The sequence below is a fragment of the Cryptomeria japonica genome, chromosome 10 (genome assembly GCF_030272615.1).
Source record: "Cryptomeria japonica chromosome 10, Sugi_1.0, whole genome shotgun sequence".
Taxonomy (NCBI): domain Eukaryota; kingdom Viridiplantae; phylum Streptophyta; class Pinopsida; order Cupressales; family Cupressaceae; genus Cryptomeria; species Cryptomeria japonica.
This window is the reverse complement of record NC_081414.1, coordinates 10,735,218-10,762,037: the sequence shown is the minus strand read 5'-3', so window position 1 is coordinate 10,762,037 and position 26,820 is coordinate 10,735,218. Positions and strand designations below refer to the sequence as shown.

General features: G+C 37.7%; 1 protein-coding gene across 9 annotated transcripts in view; it reads left to right on the top strand.

Annotated features, from left to right (window-relative positions):
* The window catches only part of LOC131069374 (uncharacterized), a 163,825-nt gene extending 139,899 nt beyond the window's left edge, over positions 1 to 23,926 (top strand). For 3 of the 9 annotated variants that reach the window (XM_058004755.2, XM_058004746.2, XM_058004756.2), the window contains 6 exons: positions 20,598 to 21,041; positions 21,156 to 21,262; positions 21,426 to 21,586; positions 21,661 to 22,028; positions 22,153 to 23,250; positions 23,364 to 23,926. In XM_058004755.2, the coding sequence (XP_057860738.2) occupies positions 20,598 to 21,041; positions 21,156 to 21,262; positions 21,426 to 21,586; positions 21,661 to 22,028; positions 22,153 to 22,417 (1,345 nt within the window). In that variant the 3' untranslated portion in view covers positions 22,418 to 23,250; positions 23,364 to 23,926. The remainder of the gene's footprint in view (positions 1 to 20,597; positions 21,042 to 21,155; positions 21,263 to 21,425; positions 21,587 to 21,660; positions 22,029 to 22,152; positions 23,251 to 23,363) is intronic. The other 6 variants (XM_058004753.2, XM_058004751.2, XM_058004752.2 and 3 more) reach the window with 6 other exon arrangements.
* Positions 23,927 to 26,820: the final 2,894 nt, after the last annotated feature.

Below are 26,820 nucleotides of genomic sequence, written 5' to 3'. Positions count from 1 at the left end.
ACTGCCTATATGGCTGTAGCCTCAAATACACCATGTCCCCCACCTTGAAACTGCGCTATACCCTATGTTGGTCAGCATACAACTTCTGTTGATTTTGAGCCTGTTGTATATTCTCCTTGAGCGCTCTCAGGATATCCTGACTATCCTGCAACAGATCCTTGGCTTTGGGCACTCTGCTGCCCCCCAAAGCCAGTTTGGAGAATGATGTAATATGTGGGGTTTTACGAATATTACATCATTATGAATCTTGGTATTGCTTTCTAGTTTGTTTAGATTTTGCTTATTCCTATGAATATATGTTATTAGTTTGATTATACTTGTAATTATTTGTTTCCCCAAGTAAGGGAGTTGTTTTAGGACGTTTCTTATTAAATAGTATATGAGAATCCTATAAATATGTAATAGATTACTGAATGAAAATAAGGATATATAATATTATGTGTGAATTGGCTCCAGATTCCTTTCATAGCTCATAGGCAACTTCTCTAATCTTCTTCAAAATCTTGTAAGGCTCATAGAAACATGGCTTAAACTTTTCAGCGCCACTCCTTTTGAGGGAGGATTGCTTGTAAGGTTGCAACCTCAAGAACACTATATCCCCAACCTCAAAAGTCTTCTCCAATTGGTGGTGATTTGTACACACCTTTTCTTGATTTTAAGCTTGTTGGAGATTCTCTGAAATAACCTTTCCTCTGATTTTTTTGATGAAGTTGCGGTTTTGATTGGAATGTATGCTTGTGTTTTATTTCATAACATGAAGGTACTTCTGCATGCAATGAAAGATCTTTTGTATTAAAAGAACTAAAATAATATTTTCCAGGTAAACAAGGAAATAGTCTAATTTATAATGAAGAACTGGATATTTTTTTATTTGCTGAAGAAAATCAAAATTACACAAGATATCCAATTTACATACCACGTCCAGATTCTTCAAAGAATCTCTAGACATAAATGGGATGGCGCCTTGTGTAAATAGTGCTGTCCAAGGATTATTATAGAGCTCCTGTAATGTTCCCTGACTGCACCAACGAGGGAGGCAAATGTACGGTGGGGTTGGAGCAGAGTTGTACGGTGGAGTGGCCGTACAGTAGGGTCAAGGAGGTTGTATGGTGGTGCAACAGGCTGCACGGTAGTGCAGGGGTAGGCCGTACGGTAGCACCAAGAAGGTCGTACAGTGGTGTAGGATAGGCTGTATGGTGGTGTAGGGCTGGCCGTACGGTGGTGTAGAGAAGGCCGTGCGGTGGTGCTGAAGGTGTACGGTGAAGGCCGTACGGTGGTGAGGATTGGATAAAGATGCCGAGGTTTGGTGAACTGCAGCGGTTGTGTGGTGGGTTTCCGGAGTAACGGGTTCGGAATATTATGAGTTCCCCTTATGCATGTAAGTCCAAATTAACAGATACGCAACTGGAGAAAGTAAGCAATGATTTATTTCAAGATTTGCCAGATTCGGAACGAATACAAAGGCAGGATAGGGTGAGAGGTGAATCCCACCGAAACTGCACGTACCAAATAGGGAGGGTCTTTCACCTCCGAAATGGCAGTAACCAGAACTCCAACAGGAATTCGCACAAGAGAAAATAAATATCAAAATTTGCATGCCTACAAGTATGATAGACTCGGCCATAAATATGGGCTCCGGGAAACTTCCCGAAGGGTTACAAATGGGCCGACACAAACATAACTAATAAAATAAAAAAGGGGGGCTCGACAGATTTTATTATTAAATTTAGGGCCATACAATAATTAATATTATTTAATTATATCGGGGACATCACAGCTCCAGCCGCTCACTTGTCCAACAATTTCAGATCCTTGTATCGCCTCAATGTAATATGCAGGCCACACACATAATATAGCTGTTGTCTCTGCTGTATATGGCTGCCTGTAGATATTCAGCGATGTGAGAGAATCACACCAAATCTGAATACTGTAGTTTGCTAATGCAGGTCGCCTGGGGTAAGGAGATGTCTCTACCCTAGGCAAATAATTTCAGCACTAAACACTTAAAAAAACATGCAGCTCAGCGTTTATAGCCCTTCCATTGGCAGATTCGAGCTGCTGCGATATGGATGATCCAGGGTTCTATCCAGACCATCAACCATTCTAGGGGTTTCATCCCAGATTGGAGGGAAAATAAGGAGTCAGTGTTGAGAGAAGAGAATAATGAATGCCTGCCCAAGTCCACGATTTGCCTTTTCCCTCTATTGATCTTCAATCATAAAAATATTATTTTCTCACTTAGCTGCCCACCAAAGTATTGATGTTTCAACTTAGGCTTATATTAAGCCTCTAAAATAATTAAATCACCCCCCATGGATAAGATGCCTCATTTGATTATTAAAGCGTTAACTTAGGCTTATATTAAATAAATCACCCCAAGTGGTCTAGATGCCTCCAAAACAATATTAAGTGGCCCACTTTTTAATTAAATGTGAAAGGGTTATAATTTATACTTTAGACCTTATTTTCACATTTAATTAATAATTTTTTATTTCCTTATCGCTTTTATTCTTGCTCTAGCCTCTAAGAACCAAAAAGGCTAGCAAATTCAATCACGATGGAGCGCTAAGTGAAAGGGGACATTACAGTCCTCCCTTCCCATGATTGTTGGTCCTCTAGCAATCGCAAATTGGGATGCTACAAAATTTGTTCTCCTTCCCAAGCTGCATCGTGACCTGGTAAGTCTCTCCACCTGACCATTCACGGATAACTTTGTTCCTTAACTTTCTCTCCTTCATATCTACAATACTATTAGGAACCAATACCAAATTTTCTTCTTCATCGAGGGGTGGCATCTTTGGAGATGAAGCTTTATGCTGGCCCAATGCCTTCTTGAGGCATGAAACATGGAACACATTATGAATTTTACTGCCTTCTGGAAGCTCCAATTCATATGCAACCTCTCCAATTCTCCTCAATATCCTGTAGGGTCCATAGAAACGTGGCTTGAGTTTTTCTACACTGCTTTTCTTCAATGCAGACTACCTGTAGGGTTGTAGGCACAAGAAAACTAAGGCGCCAATATTGAATGACCTGTCAACTCGATGCCTATTTGCATACATCTTTTGTTGATTCTGAGCATGCCGGAGGTTATCTTTAAGTGCTTTGAGAATGTCCTGACAACTCTGCATCATGTCCTTAGCTCGAGGCACCTTGTTGTCATCAAAGGCCAAATCTAAAAATGATAGAGCATCATAACCATATAAGGCTTCGAATGGAGACATGTCAATTGACATGTGGTAGGTGGTATTGTAGCAATGCTCACCTAGGTGAAGCCATTTGATCCAAGCAAACTGCTACCCTGAAGCATAATTTCGAAGATAGCCCTCAATCCATTTATTTACAATTTCTATTTGACCATCAGTTTGAGGATGGTAGCTTGTGCTTGGTGTCAACTTAGTACCTGCTAAACAAAATAGCTCTTGCCAAAACATACCGAGGAATTGGTTGTCATGATCACTAACAATGGTTTTGGGGAGCCCGTGCAATCTGAACACCTCTCTAAAAAACAAATCGGCAACTTGAAGTGCTAAATAATCCGAAGGTACAACAAAGAAATGTGCATACTTAGTTAATCTGTCAACAACCACAAATATGCAATCTCTTCCGTGAACTCGTGGAAGTCTTGTAATGAAGTCCATGGAAATTCCTTCCCACTTTTGTTCGGGTATAGGCAATGGTTGAAGTAGTCCTACAAGAAAGGTATGCTCATACTCATTTTGTTGGCAAGTCAAGCACTTTCTAACATGTTGCAACACATCATCTTTCAAGCCCTTCTAGGTGAATCTCTCTTGTATTCGTCTATATGTCTTGAAGAATCCTGGATGTCCTACTAGAGGTATATCATGAATTGCCCTCATAATCTTGATCTTTAGCTTAGATTCTAGTACAAGATATATCTTGTTCTTGTAATAAAGAATATCATCAATTACGGTATACCTGTCATCCTGTACTCATCCATCAATCAGCTCACAAGCAAAGTATTTTTAGAATATTCCGCCAATAATTGAGAATTCCAATCAGCTAAAATCTTAGTTAGAGAGCAAAGGGTGGGTTTCTTGGAAAGAGCATCGACAACAATGTTCTTATTCCCTTTAACATATTCCACATCAAAATCATATGCTTCAATCTTACCCATTTTTGTTGCCATTCATTAAGATCTTTCTGCTCCAAGAAATATTTTTAGGCTATTGCGATAAGTTATGACCACAAATTTTGTACCCACTAAATATTGTCTGAATTTTGCCAGCGTATGCATGATGGCTAGCATTTCCTTGTCATAAGTGAAGTACAATCTCTCTAGGTCCCTTAGCTTCTTTCTCTCGAATGCAATAGGATGTCTATTTTGCATCAAGACTAAGCCAATACCCTGCCTCGATGCATCACACTCCACAACAAAAGGCTGCATGAAATCAGGCAGCGCCAAGACTGGACATGAGCTCATGACCTCCTTGAGCTTATCAAATGTCACCTATGCATCATTAGATCAATAGAATGCTCCCTTCTTTGTGAGGTCTGTAAGAGGAGATGCCATCTATGAGAAGCCTTTCACAAATTTTCTGTAATAGCAACATGAGCCCAAGAAGCCTCTCAACTTTGAAATATTTTTAGGTGGCGGCTAGTCTAGAATAGCTTGAACCTTCTCCTGGTGTACCTTAACACTATCAGCTCCAATCACATGCCCATGGTAAAGAATCTTGGTCATCCCGAACTCACATTTAGAAGCCTTCACATATAGTGACCGAACTTCCATAAAACCCAACACCATATCCAAATGCTGAAGATAATCATTCCAGGACTTACTATATATCAGTATGTCATCAAAGAAAAACTAGTACAAACTTACGCAATTGATCCCAAAAGGTGTAGTTCATACAAGATTGGAATGTTGCTAGTGCATTGATGAGTCCAAATGGCATGACTAAGAACTAAAAGTGTCCATAGTGACAGTGAATGCAGTCTTGTGTATGTCTTCTTCCTAGACTTGAATCTGGTGATAGCGTGAACGTAGATCAGTTTTAGAAAAATACACAGCCTCATGCAACTCATCAAGTAGCTCGTCGATCTTGGGAATGTGGTACCTGTTCTTAATGGTCTTCTTGTTTAGGGCTCTTTAATCTATGCACATGCGCATAATGCCATCCTTCTTTTTGACCAAAACAACTGATGAAGTAGAGGGACTGGATCTGGGTCAAATGTGTCCCATACTCGGTAGCTCCTTAATTGTCTTCTCAATTTCTTCCTTAAAATGGCATGGGTGTCGATAGGGCGTAGTAATAACTGGCCTAGCGCCCTCGTCAAGCTCTATGACATGTTCAAACCCATGATCAAGTGGCCTTCCTGGTGGAATATCCTCAAACACCACACTATGCTTATCCAACATTGTCTGGATATCAACCTGATATTGCGGCTCACTATTGGAGGAAGGTTTAGTAGACACAAAACACTGAGCTGCCCAATCCACATCACCGTGCCTGAATAGAGCCTCCATCCTCCTTGCTGAAACCACTCGAGGACCACCATCTGACATAGCTTTAAGCACAGTCTTCTTGCCGTCAACCATGAATTCAAGCTGCATCTGGCGAAAATCTTATACGTACTGCCCGAGTGACTCTAACCACTGGAGCCCCAAGACGACATCTATATTGCTAAGCCCAAGCACATAAAAGTCATCCGTTAAGCTATAATCTCCAATCTAAATGCTTAGCTGGGGAATCACCCTGGTGCAACTCAATGTAAATCCATCAACAACAATAATATTGAATCCTGGGAAGTCCTCAACCTGTAGTCCACACTTCACGACTAGTCCTTCAATAAAATTATGTGTGGCCCCACTATCCACTAGGCAAACCATTTGTTGCCCCTTAAGTACACCTCTCAACCAGAAAGGGCGACTTCTGGAAACTCTAGATAATGTGGCAATAGTACTGCGTGGAATTTCTTTGGTTGTAGTGTCCTCCAATTCTACCTGCAGTTGCTCATCCTTATGATCACTATCATCTCCAACACTAGCCTCTTGCTTTTCTTGCTATTCATCATCAGACATGACCTCAATGAAATGAACTTTGCCTTTCCCAAGGCAATGATGTCCAAGCTCCAATGGTTCTATACAATTGAAGCGTAACTTCTTCCTCCTTAGTTCATTCCTAAACTCTTGATCAACTTTTGGTGGTGTTCTTTTGCTGATTAAAGCCTTTTGTATTTGGTTTCCATGGGCTGAAACTTTTCTTCTGTGGCTGAAAAGAAGGTGCAATCTCAAGGTCAAGAGCTAACTCAATGGCATCATGCAAAGTATAGGCTTATGTCCCTTGACCAATCCCCTTAACCTGTCACTCAATCCTTCCACAAACAGCCTAGTGACCCTCTTTTCTGACATACCAAGAACCATCACTGCAATCTTCTGGAACTCATTGATGTATGACTCCACATGTCCAACCTGCTTGAGTTGAGCCAAGTCTCTGTGGTAGACCTCTATGTCTTTCCTATCAAAACGAGCAATCATCTTGTTTACAAATTCCTCATAGGAATGTATCATGGCATGATCTTGTGACATTAACTCGTGGTGCCACCGGTCATATGCTACTCCCTCCAGATGCATTGTGGCAGACTGTATAGGCTTATCCTCCTTCATGGGTTTAAGTGATAATATGTATCTAATTTATGCACCCATGATTTGGCACTTGTCTTACCGCTTCCATCGAAAGTCGGTAAAGGAACCTTATTCAATGCTTCTTTGTATTCCTTGGGCTCTAGTTTGCCTTCTAGGCCCTCTGTCTCGCCTTTCCAATCTGAATTTGGCCTTATCTTTCTGCTGATTCATAAAATGATTCAGATTAATTAAACCCCTAACTTGATCTGGGAGTGCCATATAATCATCATAGGCAACCATGACATCATCCATGACACATGTCTCTTCAATCTCTTCCTCAGGACCTTCTTCCTCTTCATTTCTTCTTGGCAAAAAGGTAGGACGAAGTGGCCGATCAGACCTTGTATTTGCTGTCCTAACAGCATTAGAGGCTGCTACAGCATGATTTTTATGACCTATCTAGCTACCTTCACCATTTTGACTCTATGCCTAAGGTTGTTGGATCCTCAGATTACCAATTGCATTCAAAAGTTGCTGCTGTGACTGCATAAAGGTTTGCATCATCTGCTGCTGTTGTTGAGCCATTTGAGCCAGTACCTCTTGTATATTGGGTTGACCATTTCCACCCTCGTCTCGTTGTTCTGCCATATTGCTCGATTGAAACAAGGGTTCCGTTCTCCTGATGCTTCTGCCTGCTGTTTAGCTCTGCGCTCGGTATAATATCTGTGTGGAACAAGCTCACGAGTGTTCATAGAATCAATTCTAAATTACATGCATCTAATTCCCACTGAGAAATGCCATCTGATCCACATGCAATGTTTTAGTTTGTCTTACACCTGGTGACCTCATAGGCTGGCAGGAATTGTGGCTCTGATACCACTGAAATAACCTTTCCTTTGATTTTTGATGAAGTTTTGGTTTTGATTGGAATGTATGCTTGTTTTTTAATTCATAACATGAAGGTACTTGTGCATGCAATGAAAGATCTTTGGTATTGAAAGAAATAAAATAATATTTCCCAGGTGAACAAGGAAATAGTCTAGTTTATAATGAAGAACTTGATATTTTTTATTTGCTGAAGAAATTCAAAATTACACAGGATATTCAATTTACATACTGCGTCTAGTTTCTTCACAGAATCTCTAGACATAAATGGGATGGCGCCTTGTGTGGATGGTGCTGTCCAAGGATTATTATAGAGCTCCAGCCGCCCACTTGTCCAACAATTTCAGATCCTTGTATTGCCTCAATGTAATATGCAGGCCACACACATAATATAGCTATTGTCTCTGCTGTGTATGGCTGCTTGTAGATATTCAACGATGTGAGGTAAGCTCCAGTACTTCCTAGAATCATGCCAAATCTGAATACTGGAGTTTGCTAATGCAGGTCGCTTGGGGTAAGGAGATGTCTTTACCCTAGGTGAATAATTTCAGCACTGAACACTTGAAAAAACACGCAGCTCAATGTTTATAGCCCTTCTTCCCTTGGCAGATTCAAGCTGCTACGATATGGATGATCCAGGGTTTTGTCCAAACCATCAAACATTCTAGGGGTTCCGTTGTAGATTGGAGGGAAAATAAAGAGTCGATGCTCAGAGAAGAGAATAATGAATGGTCAATTGAATGCCTACCCAAGTCCATGATTTCTCTTTATATTTTTGCCTTTTCCATCTATTGACCTTCAACCATAAAAATATTATTTTCTCACTTAGCCACCCACCAAAGTATTGATGTTTCAACTTAGGCTTATATTAAGCCTCCAAAATAATTAAATTACTCCCAATGGATAAGACGCCTCGTTTGATTATTAAAGTATTAACTTAGGCTTATATTAAATAAATCGCCCAAGTGGCCTAGGCGCCTCCAAAACAATATTGAGTGGCCCTCTTTTTAATTAAATATGAAAGGGTTATAATTTGTACTTTAGGCCTCATTTCACATTTAATTAATAACTTTTATCCCCTTATCGCTTTATTTTTGCTCTAGACTCCGGGAACCAAAAAGTCTAGCAAAATCAATCATGGTGGAGTGCTAAGCGGAAGGGGACATTACATTCTCCTTAAGTGCTTTAAAGTTTCCTTTCTTTGTTGAACCAAGTCTCTTGCCCTTGACATTTTGCTGTCCTGCCCATGAATATCAAATCCATATAGGATAAAACATCATATCCATGTAAAGCTTTGAATTGAGTCATGCTTTTGAACATATTTAGTGAGTTGAACTACTAAAAGAAAGTTACAATCCATACCTTGAGCTCATGGAAAACTAGTGACAAAATCCATAGAAATACTCTCCCATTTTCTATTTGGTATCGGTAAGGGCTACAATAGGCCAATTGGAAGTTTTTTCTCTATCTTGTTTTGTTGACAAGGTTGGCATTCTTTGATATGTGTAAGGGCATCATCCTTAAGTCCCTTCCATGAAATCTTTTCCTTGATCTATTATATGTCTTGAATTATTTGGGGTGACCTAGCAATGGTGTATCATGCATTGCCCTAGAAAATTTCTCGTCCATTTTTTACTTAGACAGGTAAATTCTATCTTTTAACATATTTTATCTCAAAGTCATAGGGCTGCAGTTTGCTGGCCCATTTCTGTTGTCTTCTACTCTAATCCTTTTGGTTGAGAAAGCATTTTAAGTTGTTGTGGTCCATTTTTGCCACAATTTTGCCACCCACTAGATACTTCTTGAACTTGGCTAGTGCATGCATGGTGGCCAACATCTCTTTGTCATAGATTGAAAATCTTCTTTCTCCTTCGTGTTTGTGGCTCTCAAATGTTATTGGATGCTTGTTTTGCATCAATATTGTTGCAATTCCTTCTTTGGATGCATCACATTCTAACACAAATGGGAGAGAGAATTCAAGAACAATGAACACAAGATATGAACTCATTACATCTTTGAGTTTCTCAAAGCTTGTTGTGCTCTGTTGGTCCATGTGAAAACTCCCTTCTTAGTCAAGTCATTTAGGGTGTTTCCAGTTGTTAAAATCCCTTAAGAAATCTTTTGTAGTTGTTGTAGAGACCAAAGGATCCTCTCCAACGTGTCAAAATCTTTGGGAGAGGCCAAACCAAGATAGCTCCTAGCTTCTCTTGATTAACTTGAACTCTTTGAGAATTGATAAGATGACCTAGATATAAAATCTCAATCATTCCAAATTCACACTTGTGCTCCTTAGAAAATAATGCCCAAAAATTCATCCAAATATCAAAAATGTTCCTCCAAGTCTAGCAAGATGAGGATATCATTGAAGAAAACCCAAAAAAAATTCCTCTCTTGTTTAATGAACATTTGGTTTATGTAATATTGAAAGGTAGCTAGGACATTAGTCAAGCCAAATCGCATGATCAAAAAACTCATAGTGTCCAAAGTGATATTGAAAGTTGTCTCTTGAATGTCCTCATCTCGAACCCTAATCTAATGATATCTTGGCTTGAGGTCTATTTTTGAAAAATAGATTGCATCAATTAGCTCACCAATCTTGAATCAAGTATCTATTTATGATGGTCTTTTTGTTCAAGGATCTATAGTCTGTGCCCATTTGCATGGTCACATCTTTCTTCTTAACCAAGACTATAGATGAAGCAAAGCGGCTTGAACTATGTTTGATGTGACTCATTTTAGAAAGCTCCTTAATGGCTTTTTTGGTTTCTTTCTTATGCATTCTAGGATTGCAATGAGGAGTAGTAATAATGGGTTTGGCTCCTTCCAACTCTATGACATGCTCAAAACCTCTATTAGGTGGCCTTCCTCAAGGTAAGTCATTGAAAACTTTTTTATACTCATATAGAAGAAACTAGATATCAACATGAAAAAAACTTCTTGTCATTTGAAGTAGTTGTGGTATTTACTAAATATTGGCTGCCCAAGCAACCTTACAATGGCGAAAATTTCTCTCCACAACAATTCTAGGTTTTCCATTTGCCAATTCTCGGAGCACTACATTCCTCCCATTTGAACAAAGTTTCAAGTCCATGGTTTAGTAATTCTATGTGAACTCTCCAAGGGAATGCAGCCATTGAACTCCCATAACATAGAAGAGAATGATGCTTAGTTGAGAAATTTTCTTTGTGCATGGCATGGTGAATCCATCAAGAACTATCACATCAAGCCCTTCAAAGTCTTTTTTCTCAAAACCTCTCTTGATCACCAAACCTTCATCAATGAAGTTGTCGGTTATCTCATTGGCAACTAATATTGTAACCCTCTACCTATGAAGAGCCTCTCTAACTCTAAAGGGGTTATATTTAGGAGTAATAGATAAATTAGCAAATTTTTACCTCATGAAACTATTTCTTCATCTTGTATCTTAGGTTTAGATTTATCTTCTTCTTTTTTTGGCTTAGATACCTCAACACCAAATTCTTCATTTGAAACTACTTCAATCTAACGCCCTTGGCCATGATGAAAGCACCTATGCACTAGTGACCATGGTTCCTTGCAATAGAAATACAACTTTTTCTCTCTCAACTCATTCTTGCCTTATTCCTCTTTTCTTGAATGCTCTTTGGTGGAAAAGTTTGTTTGGAATTTACTCAGAGAAATTGAAACCTCAAATGCCAAAGACCTTTTAATTGCCTCTTGCAATGATGGTAGATCAAAAATCTTCACCAAACCCTTGATGGGATCAGGTAGACCTTCTCTGGACAACATGGTTAGCCTCCTTTTAGAGACATCAAGAACCACTATGAACAGCTTCTAAAATTCAATCACATAGCTGTCCACAATATTGTATTATCTAAGTTGGGCCAACTCCTTGAAATGAATTTAAGGGTCTTTTGTCGAATTGCTTGATCAATTTTCTGTTGAATTCATCATAGGTATTGATGAGACTATGACCTTGGGTGACCAATCCACAGTAACACTGCTCACGAGCAATACCTTTGAGGTGAAGAGTGGCAAACTTGATGGCTTCTTTCTCATACATGGTTTTGAGTGATAGGTAAGTGTCTAACTTCAGAATCCATGCATGAGTTGTACATTTGTTTGACCCATCAAAATTTGAAAGGGTCAACTTCCCCAATGAATGCTGCAAATCTCTATTGTGTTGATTTGTTTGGGGTTTGGGTTCAGGTCTAGGTTCTATTCCTTGCCTTCTTCAAATTAAGGAAATTTGTAAGAGACATTTTTTCTTGCATCTTTGCAAGAAGAACCCTATACTTAGCATAAGAAACAATAATATGATCTAGCACTAGATTTTGCACTTCCACTTCTAGTGCTTCTTCTCTTCATAGAAAAGTAGGCTGGAAGGTCTAGTAGTGAAGGTCTAGTAGTATAACCAACAGAAATTCTATCGCTGTTGGTATTATTAGCCATCATATCTGTAATTTGTTGTTGCTTTTGGATAAGGGCATTAAACCGTTCATCTTTTTTCTCTTCGTCTTCCATGACTTTCCTATCTCTTCCTTCTGTCATAAACTCATCTATTTCTAGACCCCGGTGCTCACATTCATGTTATGGTGACTGAGTCTTTTTCTCTTTTTGATAGTACTTGCATTCTTTATCACTCATGCGGTGTACTTCACATCAATTGTTAGTTTGTGAATGGCAAGATCATTAGCTCTGATGCCTTTTTTATGTCCTGAACTAAATTTTTTCGGATTGTTTTTCACTTTCACAATGAACAAGCATGAAATGTTAACATCTTTTGATCACCAAGATCTTGATGTGGGCAAGGTGAGAGCATATGGTGAAAGGGTTAAAGTGATATCATCATAAAATATTAGTTGGTGGCTAGCCACACAACTTAATATTGCAAGCTTTTACAAAATATGGAAGTAATGATATGCTTATTCTAATTGCAAGGCTTCCAAATTAATTATAAACTGAAAACAAAATGATCTTAATCATAGTTGAACTACTCGCTAAAACCAAAAACTCACCAAGGCCCAAAAAAAAACTCAAGAAAAACTCGGCCAATACTTGGCAAAAAACTCGTGAACTTAAAAAATTGCTTAAATTTAATTAGAAATGCATTTTTTGCAAAGTTCAATGAGAAGATGCATCACATGAGTCAATAAATGAGAACACAAAAGAAACAAGTTGAGTCTAGATATATTTAAACGCAAAGTGGGTACAAAATCACATCCTCATGAGGAATGCTGATGGCTAGAAGCAAAATGGTAAATAGTTTTTGTAGAACTAAAAGTAAATAAATCAATACAATTACATCTTCCTCTTCCCAACTCTAGTAAAAACTAGGGGAGAGGTAGAACTAGAGGGTCTAGTCCTAGAAGTTTGATGTGGGCGTGATTATGCCTCCTCGCTCACTACGACTAGCTCAGGCTGTGGCTCATCCTCCATCCTAGATGTAGCTCTGCCTCTAGCTACACCTGGCACTAGCAATGACTTCTCATCCTCCTCATCCTCAATGTCATCAAGTGTGTAATGTCCCCACTTTAGCAATTGACCAAGTGTATGTGCGTTAGCCTATCACTACATGGTCCCGAGGGCTAACGAAGGGTTTAAGGGGATCCTGGAGTGTTTTGGCCTAGTCATTTCTAGTTTGGGCCAAAATGGAGTTGATTTACTTAGTTTCAGGCATACTTACTATTTTTAGTAAGTCAGCAAGACACAACGGAGGCTAGTTTTGGTGATTGGATTCGATACTCCTCGGCGAGAGCTTTCCGACGAGCTATCACTCGCGCTATTCGGAGTCTGATTGCTAATATATTTTAATCCCTGAAGTGTTATTAAAGTAACATTTAATTTAATTGTAAAATATTAAAGTGTTACTTCAATATTTATTTTATGGGGATGTGTGCAAATCAAAGGGGCACTCAAGGGAGACATAAGTGAATATTTTAATATGTTTTATATTGCACATCTTTTATCCCACATTGCTCAAGTGAGTTGGGTCGTCCCTTGGAGAAAGAATAAAAGGAAGCTTTTGTGGCTTCATTCAGCATGTTGAATATGAGAAGAATTGGTATGTGTGAGTTGCAGATCCGTTCTTGGCATTAGAGGACGTCTATCCTCTCTTGTGACATTCTAGACGTCATTCCCCTAGGGTTTGGCCTTTGGAATCCATTGCTATTAGCTTCATTATCAGGCAGATTGGGTGCATTTCCAGCTACAGGCAGATTTAATGTTTGTTCATATCTTCTTCCCTACTTGTCCGATGCTTATGCCATTTTGAGGAGATGGTTTTATGAAGATATTGGACCTATTGAAGACAAATTAATATTGCTGCAATACTATTCACGCGGTTACTATTCACGTGGGAACTATTCATGGGCCTTTGGAATCCATTGCTATTAGCTTCATTATCAGGCAGATTGGGTGCATTTCCAGCTACAGGCAGATTTAATGTTTGTTCATATCTTCTTCCCTACTTGTCCGATGCTTATGCCATTTTGAGGAGATGGTTTTATGAAGATATTGGACCTATTGAAGACAAATTAATATTGCTGCAATACTATTCACGCGGTTACTATTCACGTGGGAACTATTCATGTCACTGTAGCAGCAAGATTGAAAATGATTGTTAGAGTATTATGTCAATAATGCTGGAATAATTAGTGAGTTGATAATCTGCCATGTATTTGATTTTATTGATTCTGAAAATAACATCTTATCAGCAGTAGTTCAATCTTCAGTTTGCATATTATTGTAGTTTCCTTCTTGTTCATGTTATGTGATTTCAAATCTATGCAAAGACATAAAAACAAACAAGCATTTCATTTCCGAAGCCATAAGGGGTTTAAACATTAAACGGTGAAATAAGGAGTTGGCTGCAAACTGTTTGACCAAATTCCTATTAGCGGCTGGTTTAGTTTTTGGGCATTCTAGGGTGTCCATTACAAAGTGTGAAACCAAATCCACCCCCCTCCTCCTCCGTATCGTGCCTCTCCAAATCATTGATGTCCTCCTTTGTAAACAATGGAGGTTGCTCCTGCGATGTCCAATCATTGTAAGGATCTATATCATCGAAATCAATTGGACCAGTTGTTGCTTCCTCTACCTTCCTTATGCACAACCGAAGATTATATTGCACAAAGACAAGGTCATTGAGGCGTTTTTGAGCTAACTTGCTCCTCTTCTTCGTGTGGATGGCCTCAAACAAGCTCCAATTGCGTTCACAACTAGATGAACTACAAGGTTGACATAAGATTCTGAGGGCAAATATTTTGAGGTTTGGGGTATTTCCACTCCAACTTTGCCACCAAGCATCTGCAAAATAAAATTAGGTTGAGGGTAGCACCCCTCACGGGGGTCTGAGGGTGAGAAAGAGAGGGGTAGAGAGATAGGTCTAGATCTTGGGGGAGAGGAGAGTGAGATGGAGAGTGGTAGAGAGGGGGATAGAGAAAGAGTGATAGGGAGATAGATAGGTCTAAAATTCGGGGTAGATAAAGTGAGTGAGATAGAGAGAGCGAGAGAATGTTGATAGGAGCATATTGATTACTAAAATTTGACTAAGTCTGAAAATTTAAAAAATCTTATAAAACCTAGAATTTGCATTATAACTCCTAGAGATCTGAAACCACTCTCAAACATCCTGACAATATATACATGAAATATAACTTAAAGTATAAGTCACATTTCAATATGTTATACTTAAATGTTATATTTCATGTATATATTCTGATGAAGAGAATGAGACTGTCTTGAAAAAAAAATAGATAATTTTTTAACATGTTTGGGCCTCTTTTTTTAATGCAGCCGAGTTTTTTATAGAAACTTGCTGAGTTTTTGTGAAAAAGTCGGCGAGAATACTCGCCTTGAAGAAATACTCGTGAGTTTTTGTAATTGTATTGATTTATTTACTTTAAGTTCTACAAAAACTATTTACTATTTTGCTTCCAGCGATTAGCATTCCTCGCGAGGATGCGATTTTGTACCCACTTTGCGTTTAAATATATCTAGACTCAACTTGTTTCTTTTGTGTTGTCATTTCTTTTGAGTTTTTAACTACTCGCTGAGTTTTCGGCGAGTAGTCCAACTATGATTTTAATTATGGTAGAAAACCTTCCAAAACAAATTACAAACTTAATATTAAATTTTGACGGTGAATTGCATAAATTAACATTAAAGTACCAAGAATAAAATTAATTCACAAATGTGATGACAGCATAGCTGTTGAGACTTACAATACTTAAATTAATTAGCAGCTTTTTTATTCTATAAACTTAGCATTCTATGACAGCATTTTTGAAACATTCAAAATATATCAATGTGACCTCACAAAATAAATCACACCAATCGTTATTGGTACAGCAGCCTATTTCCTTTCATATAATTGCAGCCAATAAAGAATTAAGTTGTAGGTCCCGGAGACAACTGAGAGGGGGGGGGGGGTGAATCAGTTGTCTAATAAATTCAAACCAAAATCTTATTAACCAACTTAATGCTTAATACCGGTAAGACAGTTAAGTATGCCGGTAAATAGTGTTAAGCTATACCGGTAAGAATTAATGCATGAAACATAAACATAAAGTCATCCACAACACATGACACCAATATTTGTATGTGGAAACCCTGTAAGGGGAAAAACCACGGTGGGAAACCTTACCCACAATCAGATGATACTACTGCAGATAGTAAGTGTACAAAGAGGGGTCTGCACATGCAGAAAGGCCAACAGCCTAGAGCTCACTGCTCAATCACAAATGGGAGTCACACTGACTACAGTTGGATGGTTAAATCCAATGAGAATGTACTGCACAAAATAGCATCTTCATATGCTGGGTTCAGTACCAGTGTAATGCTGATATGCTTCTACAAAAACCTAACTTCACCTTCAAATGATGTCTTCGTGTATATCCCTGCTTGATCTCGCATATACCCTTCCTTAAATCTTTTTCGCATTCCACACTTGATCTTACAAATAAGATCTTACATTTATACCATACCCTAAGACCAATTTTAGTAGGTCGGCTCTACAAGATATTACAATAAAAACATTTTACAAACAATACAATATCCGATGCAATAACCGATTGAACATGTCGGCTTAATGCATTTATAACAATAATAAATCATCTCCATAGCGTGCCATGCTGATCTGGAAAAGATAAACCTGCCAGTGTAACCCTAGATAACCCGGACCTATTTGCCAGTAAAAACAAATATGCAAATGAGAGTATACCAATGATTATTACTTCAAAGTAAAGTGTCCACATGATGTCTTCGACATTACCAAGTGTCTTCCATGTCAATGCAAGTACCGGTGAACATTATATCCTGCCGGTTAACCATATACCGGTAACTGTTTGCCGGTGAATGTTGCTGAATCTCCAAAGTAGGTGTATTTAGCAGGTGTTGACATCAATGACAAAACCATACCAAAATACCAACATAAGCAGCAGCCTTTCTTTTGAAGATATTAAAGCTGCGAATAGGTGATAGGGTATGACAATATCTTACAAAAGATGTAGTATAAAAATGAAAAATATAATATGGAAGGTGCAACTCTATATTGTTGGAAAAGGGGCTGATTTAGTCAACTGACAATATGAGAAGGATAAATTGAAATTGTTCCAAACCCATCGCAAATCTAATAACAAGTTTGAAAATTCATAAACACACTAACAACTACAAACACTAAGCTGAAACTGGAGAATAATTGCAAGCCATCAGTACATTGGTAATCATTGGATGGAATTACTTATACAATCAGAGGGTTTTCGTCCTTAGGTAGAAAGGAAAACATACCTTCAATCTCAAGAGAAATGGGTTTGATAATATGAAATTGGAATCCCTCCTCAATGCTCAACTCCTCTTTATATAGGCATTTGAGGGAATTATAATAATAATATTATTTTTTTCTTCTTTTCCCGCAGAAACTTAACTTTTGAAAAGTGTCTAGAAAGTCTTTTTATTAACATTACTTTTGGACCTCATTCTAAGCAACAATTTATAATACTTTAGTAATAAAACATAAGTTGTCTTTTATGAATATAACATAAGTTAACTTTTTGGGAGAATTTAAGTTAAATTTTTAAATTATTCTCTTTGCATCACCCCAATAACTTATAGGAAATAAAAACAACAGGCTAAGGGTCTTTCAATGACTTACACTTGGAAATGGGACATGACAAGCCTCCATTCAAAGCAGTGAACCACGGGGACGCGTCCCCCCCCTTTTTGGGTGCGTCCCCCCGTCAGAAACGTCTCGGGGACGGGGGGACGAGGATGCGACGTCCCCCGCCGTCCCGCCACCGCCACCCAAACGCCGCCGGGACGCGGAGACGTCCCCGCGTCCCTGCGTCTCCCAGGGAGACGTGGAGACGTGGAGACGTCTCCTTGGGAGACGTTTGGGCGTCTCCCAAAGAGACATGGAGACGCCTCCACGTCTCCTTGGGAGACGTTTGGGCATCTCCCTGTCCTTCAAGAGACGTGCAGACGTCTCTCCAAGGACGGGGAGACGCCCAGACGTCTCCTGTCGCCCCCACTTATATGCAATGTTTAAAATTAAAATTTAAAAAAAAAGTGAGTTTTTAAGTTTTTTGAGGGTTAAGGGGTAACTCTAATTGGACGTGGGCCAATAGAAAAATAACACCCGACGCCTTTAGAAAATAATAAAAGTATTTTTGGCCTCGCGGGGCGCTGCCCCTCGACCCTGCCCTGTATCGCGAAGGGGCGCTGCCCCTTGACCCTGCAAGGGGCGATGCCCCTTGACCCCAACTTGGGGGCGCTGCCCCCAAACCCCCGTTGAAAAATATAGGGGGAAACCGTGCCGATAGAAGTAGGGAAAATCTAACCTCTGAGTTTGATTAGGCTCCATATAACAACACAACTTAGAAATCTTGGTATTTAGATTTAGTATTTCAAATTTCCTATAGTCTCGTTTCAAATGTAATTCTTACACTGTAAAACTGTCATACATCTTTTCAAAACTAGTTTTTCAAGTACTATATGTATATGTACAAGTATATGAGCACCACCACCCCGCCACCCCCCCGCCGTCCCCCCGCCGTCCCCAAATTTAGGCCCTTGGTCCCCCCGTCCCGGAAACGCGTCCCCCCCGTCCCCCCGTCCCCAACGCCCGTGGAACACTGATTCAAAGTCTTTCTGTTTCAGTCTTCCTCTGCCCTTGCTTGGTCTGTAATTTACTTTAGTCTCCTTGGATTTTGTTTGTGATATGGTGAAGATATTGTAGAGCCCAAAACATTTTTTCTTCTTCCAGCACTCTCCAAATGAACACACCACACCAAAATTTTTCAATTAGGTGATGATGATCCATCTCATAAGGAAGAAGAAAAAATGTTTGTTCTCTGATTGTTTGCTAAATGATGAGGTTCTCTGATTGTTTGCTGAATGATGAGCAGGAGCAGGAGCGAGACCAGAGCAAAGGCAGGAGCAGCAGCCAGCAGTGAGGATGCACAGCACTCTCATAAGGAAGAAGAAAAAATGTTTTGGGCTCTACAATTATCTTTACCATTTCAATTAGGTGATGATGATCCATTAGGTGAACAACACTCTCCAAATGAACACACCACACCAAAAACTAGATACCCAAATCAAAATACTTCAAAAAACTTAATTATTTTCAAACCCATATCATCAATTGCAAGCCAAAATCACTGACAACTAAATCTGTGCACTTCAACCAGCTAGGGTGGATATTTCACTACCAAAATCAGCACCGCTGTAGAGGGTTTTCGTCCTCAACCAGCAACAAGAGAACTCTCCGAGTTCATTCCAGCAGCATCTTCTTAAGTTGTCAATTCAGAATGCTTAAAATGAGAGCCAAAACTCATATTTATAGAGTGGAGGGAAGAATTGGGGCAACCAATTTGAATTTGAGTTATTTTCCCTCACTTTTATCTCTTAAAACATTTTAATATTCATCTCTCCTTGGCGTACCTTTTTGGAGCCAAAAAATAAACTTTTAAAACTTGAAGTTCTGTTCCCCTTCCCTACGTGTAGCTTTTGGGGACACTTTATGAATATTTTATGTCACTTAAGTTATACAGTTACGTTTTTAGAAACAATTGAGTGAAATCATGAAATATTGTTCCTCTAACTTTAGAAAACTCACCAAGGCCTGAAATCGAAAACAATCACTTTGAAGCTGAGAGGAAACTGAAGCGGAGACCAGGTGCCCAAAAGAGCACTTACTAAAAATAGCATATGGTAAAAATAGAAAACCTGCTGGAACACATTGAAACCATTGGCTCGAGCTCTCCACAGGACACCGAGTCCCTTAACCGACTCCACTTAGTCTACAGGAACCCAAGAATAGGCTAACGGAAGTCCAAATTTACTGGGTGCAAGAAGGGGATATTACATATGCCTATACACCAAGCAACTCATTTTCTTCTTTTCTCTTCCTTTATATTCATATTTTATTTTATTTTCTAATAATCAATGTTGGATCATTGGCGTAAATGCTCAGTTTATGAGATAACAAATGGCCTTCAATATATGATAAAAGGTGGCACCACCTGTAATTAGTATTTATAACAGCAGAAATATACAAGTAAAATGTAAAATAGTAGCACTGCTCCTTGAAGGAGCAGAAGAATAAAAACCCCAGCAGGGTGAGAATACAGGAAAATTTTAAGCCGAAGAGTACAAAAAGTAGGATAAACATTGAATAAGGAGCTATCTCCAGGTGTTGGAAACGAGGCAGGAGCAGCAGACTGAGTAGAATCAATATTTGTCAATGAATTTTGAAATCAGTCAAATGATCTAAGCAATTGGTCGATAGATGATAGGTTGGGTGACACAGATTTGGATCTTTCTTTCAATAGTGTATATTAGAATTTAGAACAACACTTTAATGTTGACATGACTACTTTCCTTGGTAACCTTATGATTTTGTTGTAACAAAAGTCGGTTGTTTTTGTAATGCTATATAACATCAATAGATTAGCTTAACTTTACAAAACCATTTTTGTTTGGACCTGACTGCATTGCCTATCAGATTTGAGCAGTAGCTATAGCATTAAGCATACTTCAATTTTCTTCGAAGAGTACTGTTTTAAAATTTTGTCTTTGGCCCCTCTGCATGGACCTCTAAATTTTTTTATTAATAACATGTGATTAATTGTCTTTCTCGTAGGGGTAATTTTCAAGGATATGCATACAAAGGCATTTCTGGACTTCTGAACTCCCATCACAAACGAAGCAATGAAAGTCTGCAATCACAGGATTTAAATAAGTTAGCAAGTGATGGCAATATCAATGTAGATGATTGCATGTTTCCACAAACGTTTTCCTCAAGAATATTTTTCTGTAATAGAAGTCTTGGTAAAATAGATTGGAAAGCAGCTAACAATACTGGATTGGATAGAAATATGCCCCCAGTGAATGAGGCAATTTCCGACAAACAAATGCTTACAACAGCTCGTGAGGCCTGCAGCCCTCATTTTGTAAATTGGGTGGCATTATTTAAGAAGATCTGTCAGGTAGCGCTGGACAGTGCAAGCATAGGTGTAAAACTGCAAGCCATTTCCACAATGAATTTAATTGTGATGAAGAGTCATCCAGATTCGGAGCGAGAGCAGTAAGTTCAGGTTATCCACACATGTATTGAATTTAACTAAGTATATTTTCACCATCCTGCATGTTTTGGATTATTTTAAGGAAACCATCTGAAGTTCTTTTTTTTAATGACCAGATATGGTCAAATATTATTTTACAGAAGCTTATCTGAATTTTTAAGAAAGAAAGTTGGCGTAGATGTACAGCTGCAGGCAGTTCAACTTTTGTTTCTACTCTTAAATTGTAGGTCTGCATTTTCTCTACATTTTACTTCTGTAAATAAAGTTGGATTGATAAGAGTACAAGCTAATAGCCTTGTTTCTATCTTTCACAGTTGGCATATTAAATGCATAGTTTTACATGGAGATTGATAAGAATGTAATTTTTTTCTCCCTTGCAATTTTAGGTCCGAGGCTTTTCAAGCTGTTCTGTTGTTGCAAGGAAGATATTGAAATGCACATTGACAACGATAGTAGCAACCTAGATGTTTCATGCACGGAAGGCACAAATGAGATGGTTCTGCAGGGTTTGGTTGAGTGTATATCTCGAACAGGCTTTGATATGCAGGTACTAAAATTGAGCTTACTGAATCACATTACAGTTCTTTTGAATTGCACATCAATATTAACTTGAACCTGCAGGTATATACCCTTCGTAGGCGTGCATTACATGTGCTTGCATTTATTGCTGCATCTGGAAACATGGGGATAGCATGTTTGCTGAATTTTACGCACTCTGGTAGCAATAATCTACCAGAACAGAAAAGCTGTCTTGATTCAGGAAGGAGTGATAGTCTACAGACAGAAAATACTAGAATTCATAATTCAGATTCTGTTAAAAAAAAAAATGTGCATGTTGAGCACCGTGGTTTACAAAGTTCAAACGATGCACAGCAACAAAGAACAAATATTTTGTTGCTGCTTGTTGCCTTGCTTAATTCTGAGATTGATGAAGAAGAAAAGGATGTGGCTAAGGTAGATGACGCTGTAGAAGAAATTCACAAAGAAAGGTATATGCATATCTTTGAAACTTTCTTTGAGTTAAGATAGTTTCTGGAACTTAATTTTGCCTGGTATAAATATTTTTATTTTATATTTATTATTCATATGTTATGTTTTAATGGGTGTATACAGAGCTACTTTGGTCCGAGAGGCATTGGTTTTACTGCATAGTCTTGCTTGTAACCCTACTTATGAAGCTTCTGTCTTGCGAATGCTTACTAATGGTAAATTGGCATTGAGATTGAGTCTAAGTGTGGTTCAGAGAATAGCTAATAGAAGCTTCATCTATTCTAGAAGTGGGGGAGTTCAGATGCCTGATACCAATCAATCTGATACTATGGAGTTGGCAAAAGAGCTGCAGCAAAAAATTTTGTCTCATGCAAGAGATGTGTGGTAATCTTAATGTTCTGAAGCTATATATCTCACTGTACAATAGACAATTGCAGTCCGTTTTCTTGCACTAGTGGGTCTGATGTAATTCTCGAGGCAGATAATCACTGCAGTTTGGGAGAGTGACGATTTTCTGTAGAGATTTCTTTATATATTATCTACAGGGGCGGTCTTGCACTAGTGGGTCTGATGTAATTCTCGAGGCAGACAATCTACAGCGGTGGTTTTGGCTGAGCTTACCTTCGTCTTGCACTTATATTTTTGACTTCATTTTTAGTTAGCTGTATATTTGTGCAGGTAAGTCTTTATGATATTATACTAATTAGCAGAAGACTAGTTAGTGTGAGAACAGTTCCACAATTGGCCTGAAAATTTGTCTCATGCTGCCAAACTGAATAAATCCGTTGCAGAGTTTTCTACTTATATCATTATTTTTGTGTCTTCTAAACTAGCTCGTATATACTTAATACCACAACAAATTGCCCTCTTCTATATATTATAGGTAAATCTTCCTCTATGTTCAACTTGAATCAACTTGCGCAGAAACGAATATGATTGCTGCTCTGTATAATTTACAATCGAATTGCAAAGCAGGCACGGATCTGATCGTTGGCCTGTGTTTATTTTACAGAGGATCAGGGTAACAAAGATGTGCTGGAAGTGTAGTTCAGGTGGGACCCAGTTTTAGTAATTAATTAAGCCGATAAGAATTTTTTGTGTGAGCTTTTAGCGCGAAAAACAGCCGACATATTAGTCTCAGCCGGTTTTTCTTTCTGGTTCGCCAATTTTTCTTCGTCGCTGATTTTCCTTTCAATTATTCCCCGGAAATGTCAGATTGCAGTATCCAGTCATAAATATTGTTCAGATATCATTTTAAATGTTAAATCTAATTTGATTTTCCTAGCAACTTTACATCTTTCTTTAAATGCTTGTTATTCCGATTTCATTTTCAGCCGTATCAAGCACGGGAGGTCTCTGAAGAGCTTAATACAATTTTAAACGGGGAAATAAGGCTGCTATTTTCTTTGCATCGAACAGAACAACTGCAGGAGCTGCTTACTGTAGCGTATTTACAGCAGTATTTTTGAGCGTGGACTGAAAGGAATTTGTAAGATACGAACAGTTGATGAGGAGGCCTGGCTTTGGATACAAAAATATTTAAATTGCAGAGGAACAGGAATGCCAAGCCCAGCGACAAAATTGACTTAAGCTTTCTGAAGTTTCAATCTCCTTAGGTAAGAAATCTTTCACAGAAAGAAATTTCACAAGACCACTGGCTTATTGATCAAGATCCATAACAGAAGGGTTGACAAGGCAAAAAACTTGAAAATGGTTGATGCTATTCCTGGTCTCATAGATTAATGGTCTCGTAGATGTCCTTAAAACTCACTCATTCATTGGTTCGTACTTGTAATATATGTAATTTTGGTAATTTTTTGGAGCTTTGTTTAAAAGTTACAGAAATATACGATTGAGCAGAACAATTGCCTAATACATGAAACTTTTTAATTTTTAATTTAATTTCGTGTTGTCAAGGATATTTGGTAGGTTAATATTTATAGAAAAGTTCCACGTCATGCAGTGGTTACAAAGGGATTACAAAGCTTGAATTATGACGTTGCTGAAATCTTTGTCTAACTATAAATTTGGTAAGAGTTTTTTAATAAAATAATTTAGCTGGTAGGGAAGCATACTAGTAGCTTTATAGTTAATTTCTTGCATTCACAAATTTTAAATGGTATATTAGATTTTGATGAATTTTTTTTGTTGTCTTCAATTTAATTGCTTCTAGCTATTGTTTTGATTTATGGATGGTAACGATGAGAGTAAGGGCATTTCAAAGATTATTGTTCAATACTTCAAATTGTCAATACTTATGCATAAATGCCCTAGTAGTCATGGGCTATAGGTACCCATAAAGATGCACAAATAGGCCAATTATGATCCAAAAATACTCAGCTATAAGTACATGTGAAATTTATTAATAGGCTTTTTTTTTATTTTTTTTATTTTTATTTTATTTTATTTTATTTTATTTTATTGTTTCTTTAAAGTTTGTATTTGGGGGGTTGGGTGTGCAAGGAGTGTGAGACTTTATCCCAACTCATGAGCACATTGGGTCAGCAAAGGCATAAGGCTATGATCATAATAGTCAAACAAGGGTCTGAACATTGGTGGTCACAACACCACCACCACCACTTAACCAACACACTATGTGGAGAACCCCAATCATAATTAAAATTATATATATATATATATATTTTATTGTATTTGTTATGTTTTAGTTTATTATTCTTCATTATTAATGTAAATTCATTTTAGGTAATCATTGTTTAAAAAAAATGTTTAAACATGTTCAGATTTATTGTTAATTCTTTCTTACAAGGTGGTGCACTTGCACTCCAATTTCTTCAAATTTGAGCTTGTTTAATGGAAGCTATAATTCTACATATATTTGTATTCTAATTGGAAAAAAACTCCTCCCATGCTATTTGTGATGCTATTTGTGAAGTTTATTCCAGTTTTAGAGAATTTGATTTATAAGTATAATTAACTATAATTATTGAATTCTATTTATCTATTTTGATTTGGAGTATATTTTAGAGAGCTCACATTGCATGTACATCATTCTATATAATATGTTCAACAAACAAATTTGCAAAACTATTAATCTTTCAAAGTCATGAGAGTAAGAGTACTTGTTTAGTGGAAGCTATAATTCTACAAATATTTGTATTCTAATTTAAAAAAATAAAACAAAACACTTATCCCTTGTTATTCGTGAAGTTTATTCTAGTTTTAGAGAATTTGATCTATAAGCATAATTAACTATATATTGAATTCTATATATCTATTTTTTCATAGAGTTGACATTGCATGTACATCATTCTATATAATATGTTCAACAAGCAAATTTACAAAACTATTAATCTTTCAAAGTGATGAGGGTGAGAGTATTTGCAATGTGACTCATATATAATAAACAATAACATGCTTATTGCTCACCCACAACTTTATCAAATTTGATGTGTCATAAGCTTGTAGTGAAAATAGATTTAATGTCATTATGCATTTGGATTTGTAAATTGTTCTAACACATTATTTCTCATGAATTCTTCACTTGTATTCTTTCTCAATTGTTGTTTTACCCTTAATTTGAAAACTTTTAGAAAGATAAGAGTTTGATGCAAATTGATTTGTAGCTTTGAGGTTTTATTTGTCAATAAATATAACAATTGTTGAAAAACACTTTGATGCCATGGTTAAATATAAATAATCTTAACCCTTTGATAACCTTTTTTTTTTATCAGCAAACGACAAAGCCAAAATTTTGATATTAGAGAAAAAGTTGCATAATTACATAATTTAATAGTGTGAGTGCCCGACAAGTCTGCCATGGCAGGAGAAATCTTCCATATTAAAACTTTAACAAACCACAAAATTCAAAAAAATCATCAAGAGCACCGATAGACAAGTTTTTTGATAGTACATCTTTATTTATAGAAAAATTATCAAAAAGAAAAGAGCTATAATAAACTGCAAGCAAATTCATATCTATAACTTGATTGAAGGCACTCCTAGGTTGAGGACCCAGGATGGAAAGTAGGTGGAGTTGAACCACGACCACTATGCCCATGACCCCCAACTCTACCTTGGCCCCTTCCACAACCGCGACGACGACTGCCACCTTGGATGTCTTGCCCTCAACCACTTCCTTGACCATTTTGTAAATGAGCCGAATTGATTTCTTCTTCATTTTTCGAAGTGAGGAAGCCATTAAGAATAGCAAAATCTCTAAACTCCTCCCTGTCCGGGTCTTCACCTTGGTTTGTTAAGCACTTCCATTTTAAGAAAACGTGTGCTATAGCAACAAAAGCTCTGTGCCTCATGAGAGGTAGGCCCTTAAGGTTTAAGAGAAATGAGTAAAAGGTTAGAGGTTTCTTTTGCATCTAAAACTGAAGCAAGATCTCCAGGCCGCAGAAGGTCAGTGCCAAGAACAACATACCCCAAGACTTCACCTAAGCCAACCAAGAGGCCAGTGCCAAGCATGACATACCCTTTGATAACTTTTATTTTACAAAAACCCTTTCTTTTGTTATATTTGTTATCATGTTTGTTAACATAAAGTGGCATGTGTAGATTTGTTCAAGGAAACAAAAATCGAAGATTTGAGTAGGTTGGAGTATGTCCATCTTCGTGGTTAGTAACATGGTTGACTACTATTTAAGGCATTGGAAACTATTGTAATTATAAAAAGATTCATAATAATTACATTGAAGTCGTATTACACTCAACATAATGAATGCAAAAACGTGTTCATAAAAACTAGAAGCATTTAATTTGACATGTTTGCCACACTTATATACATGAAATTTTTTTTAAAAAATTATTTATTTTCTCCTCTCAACT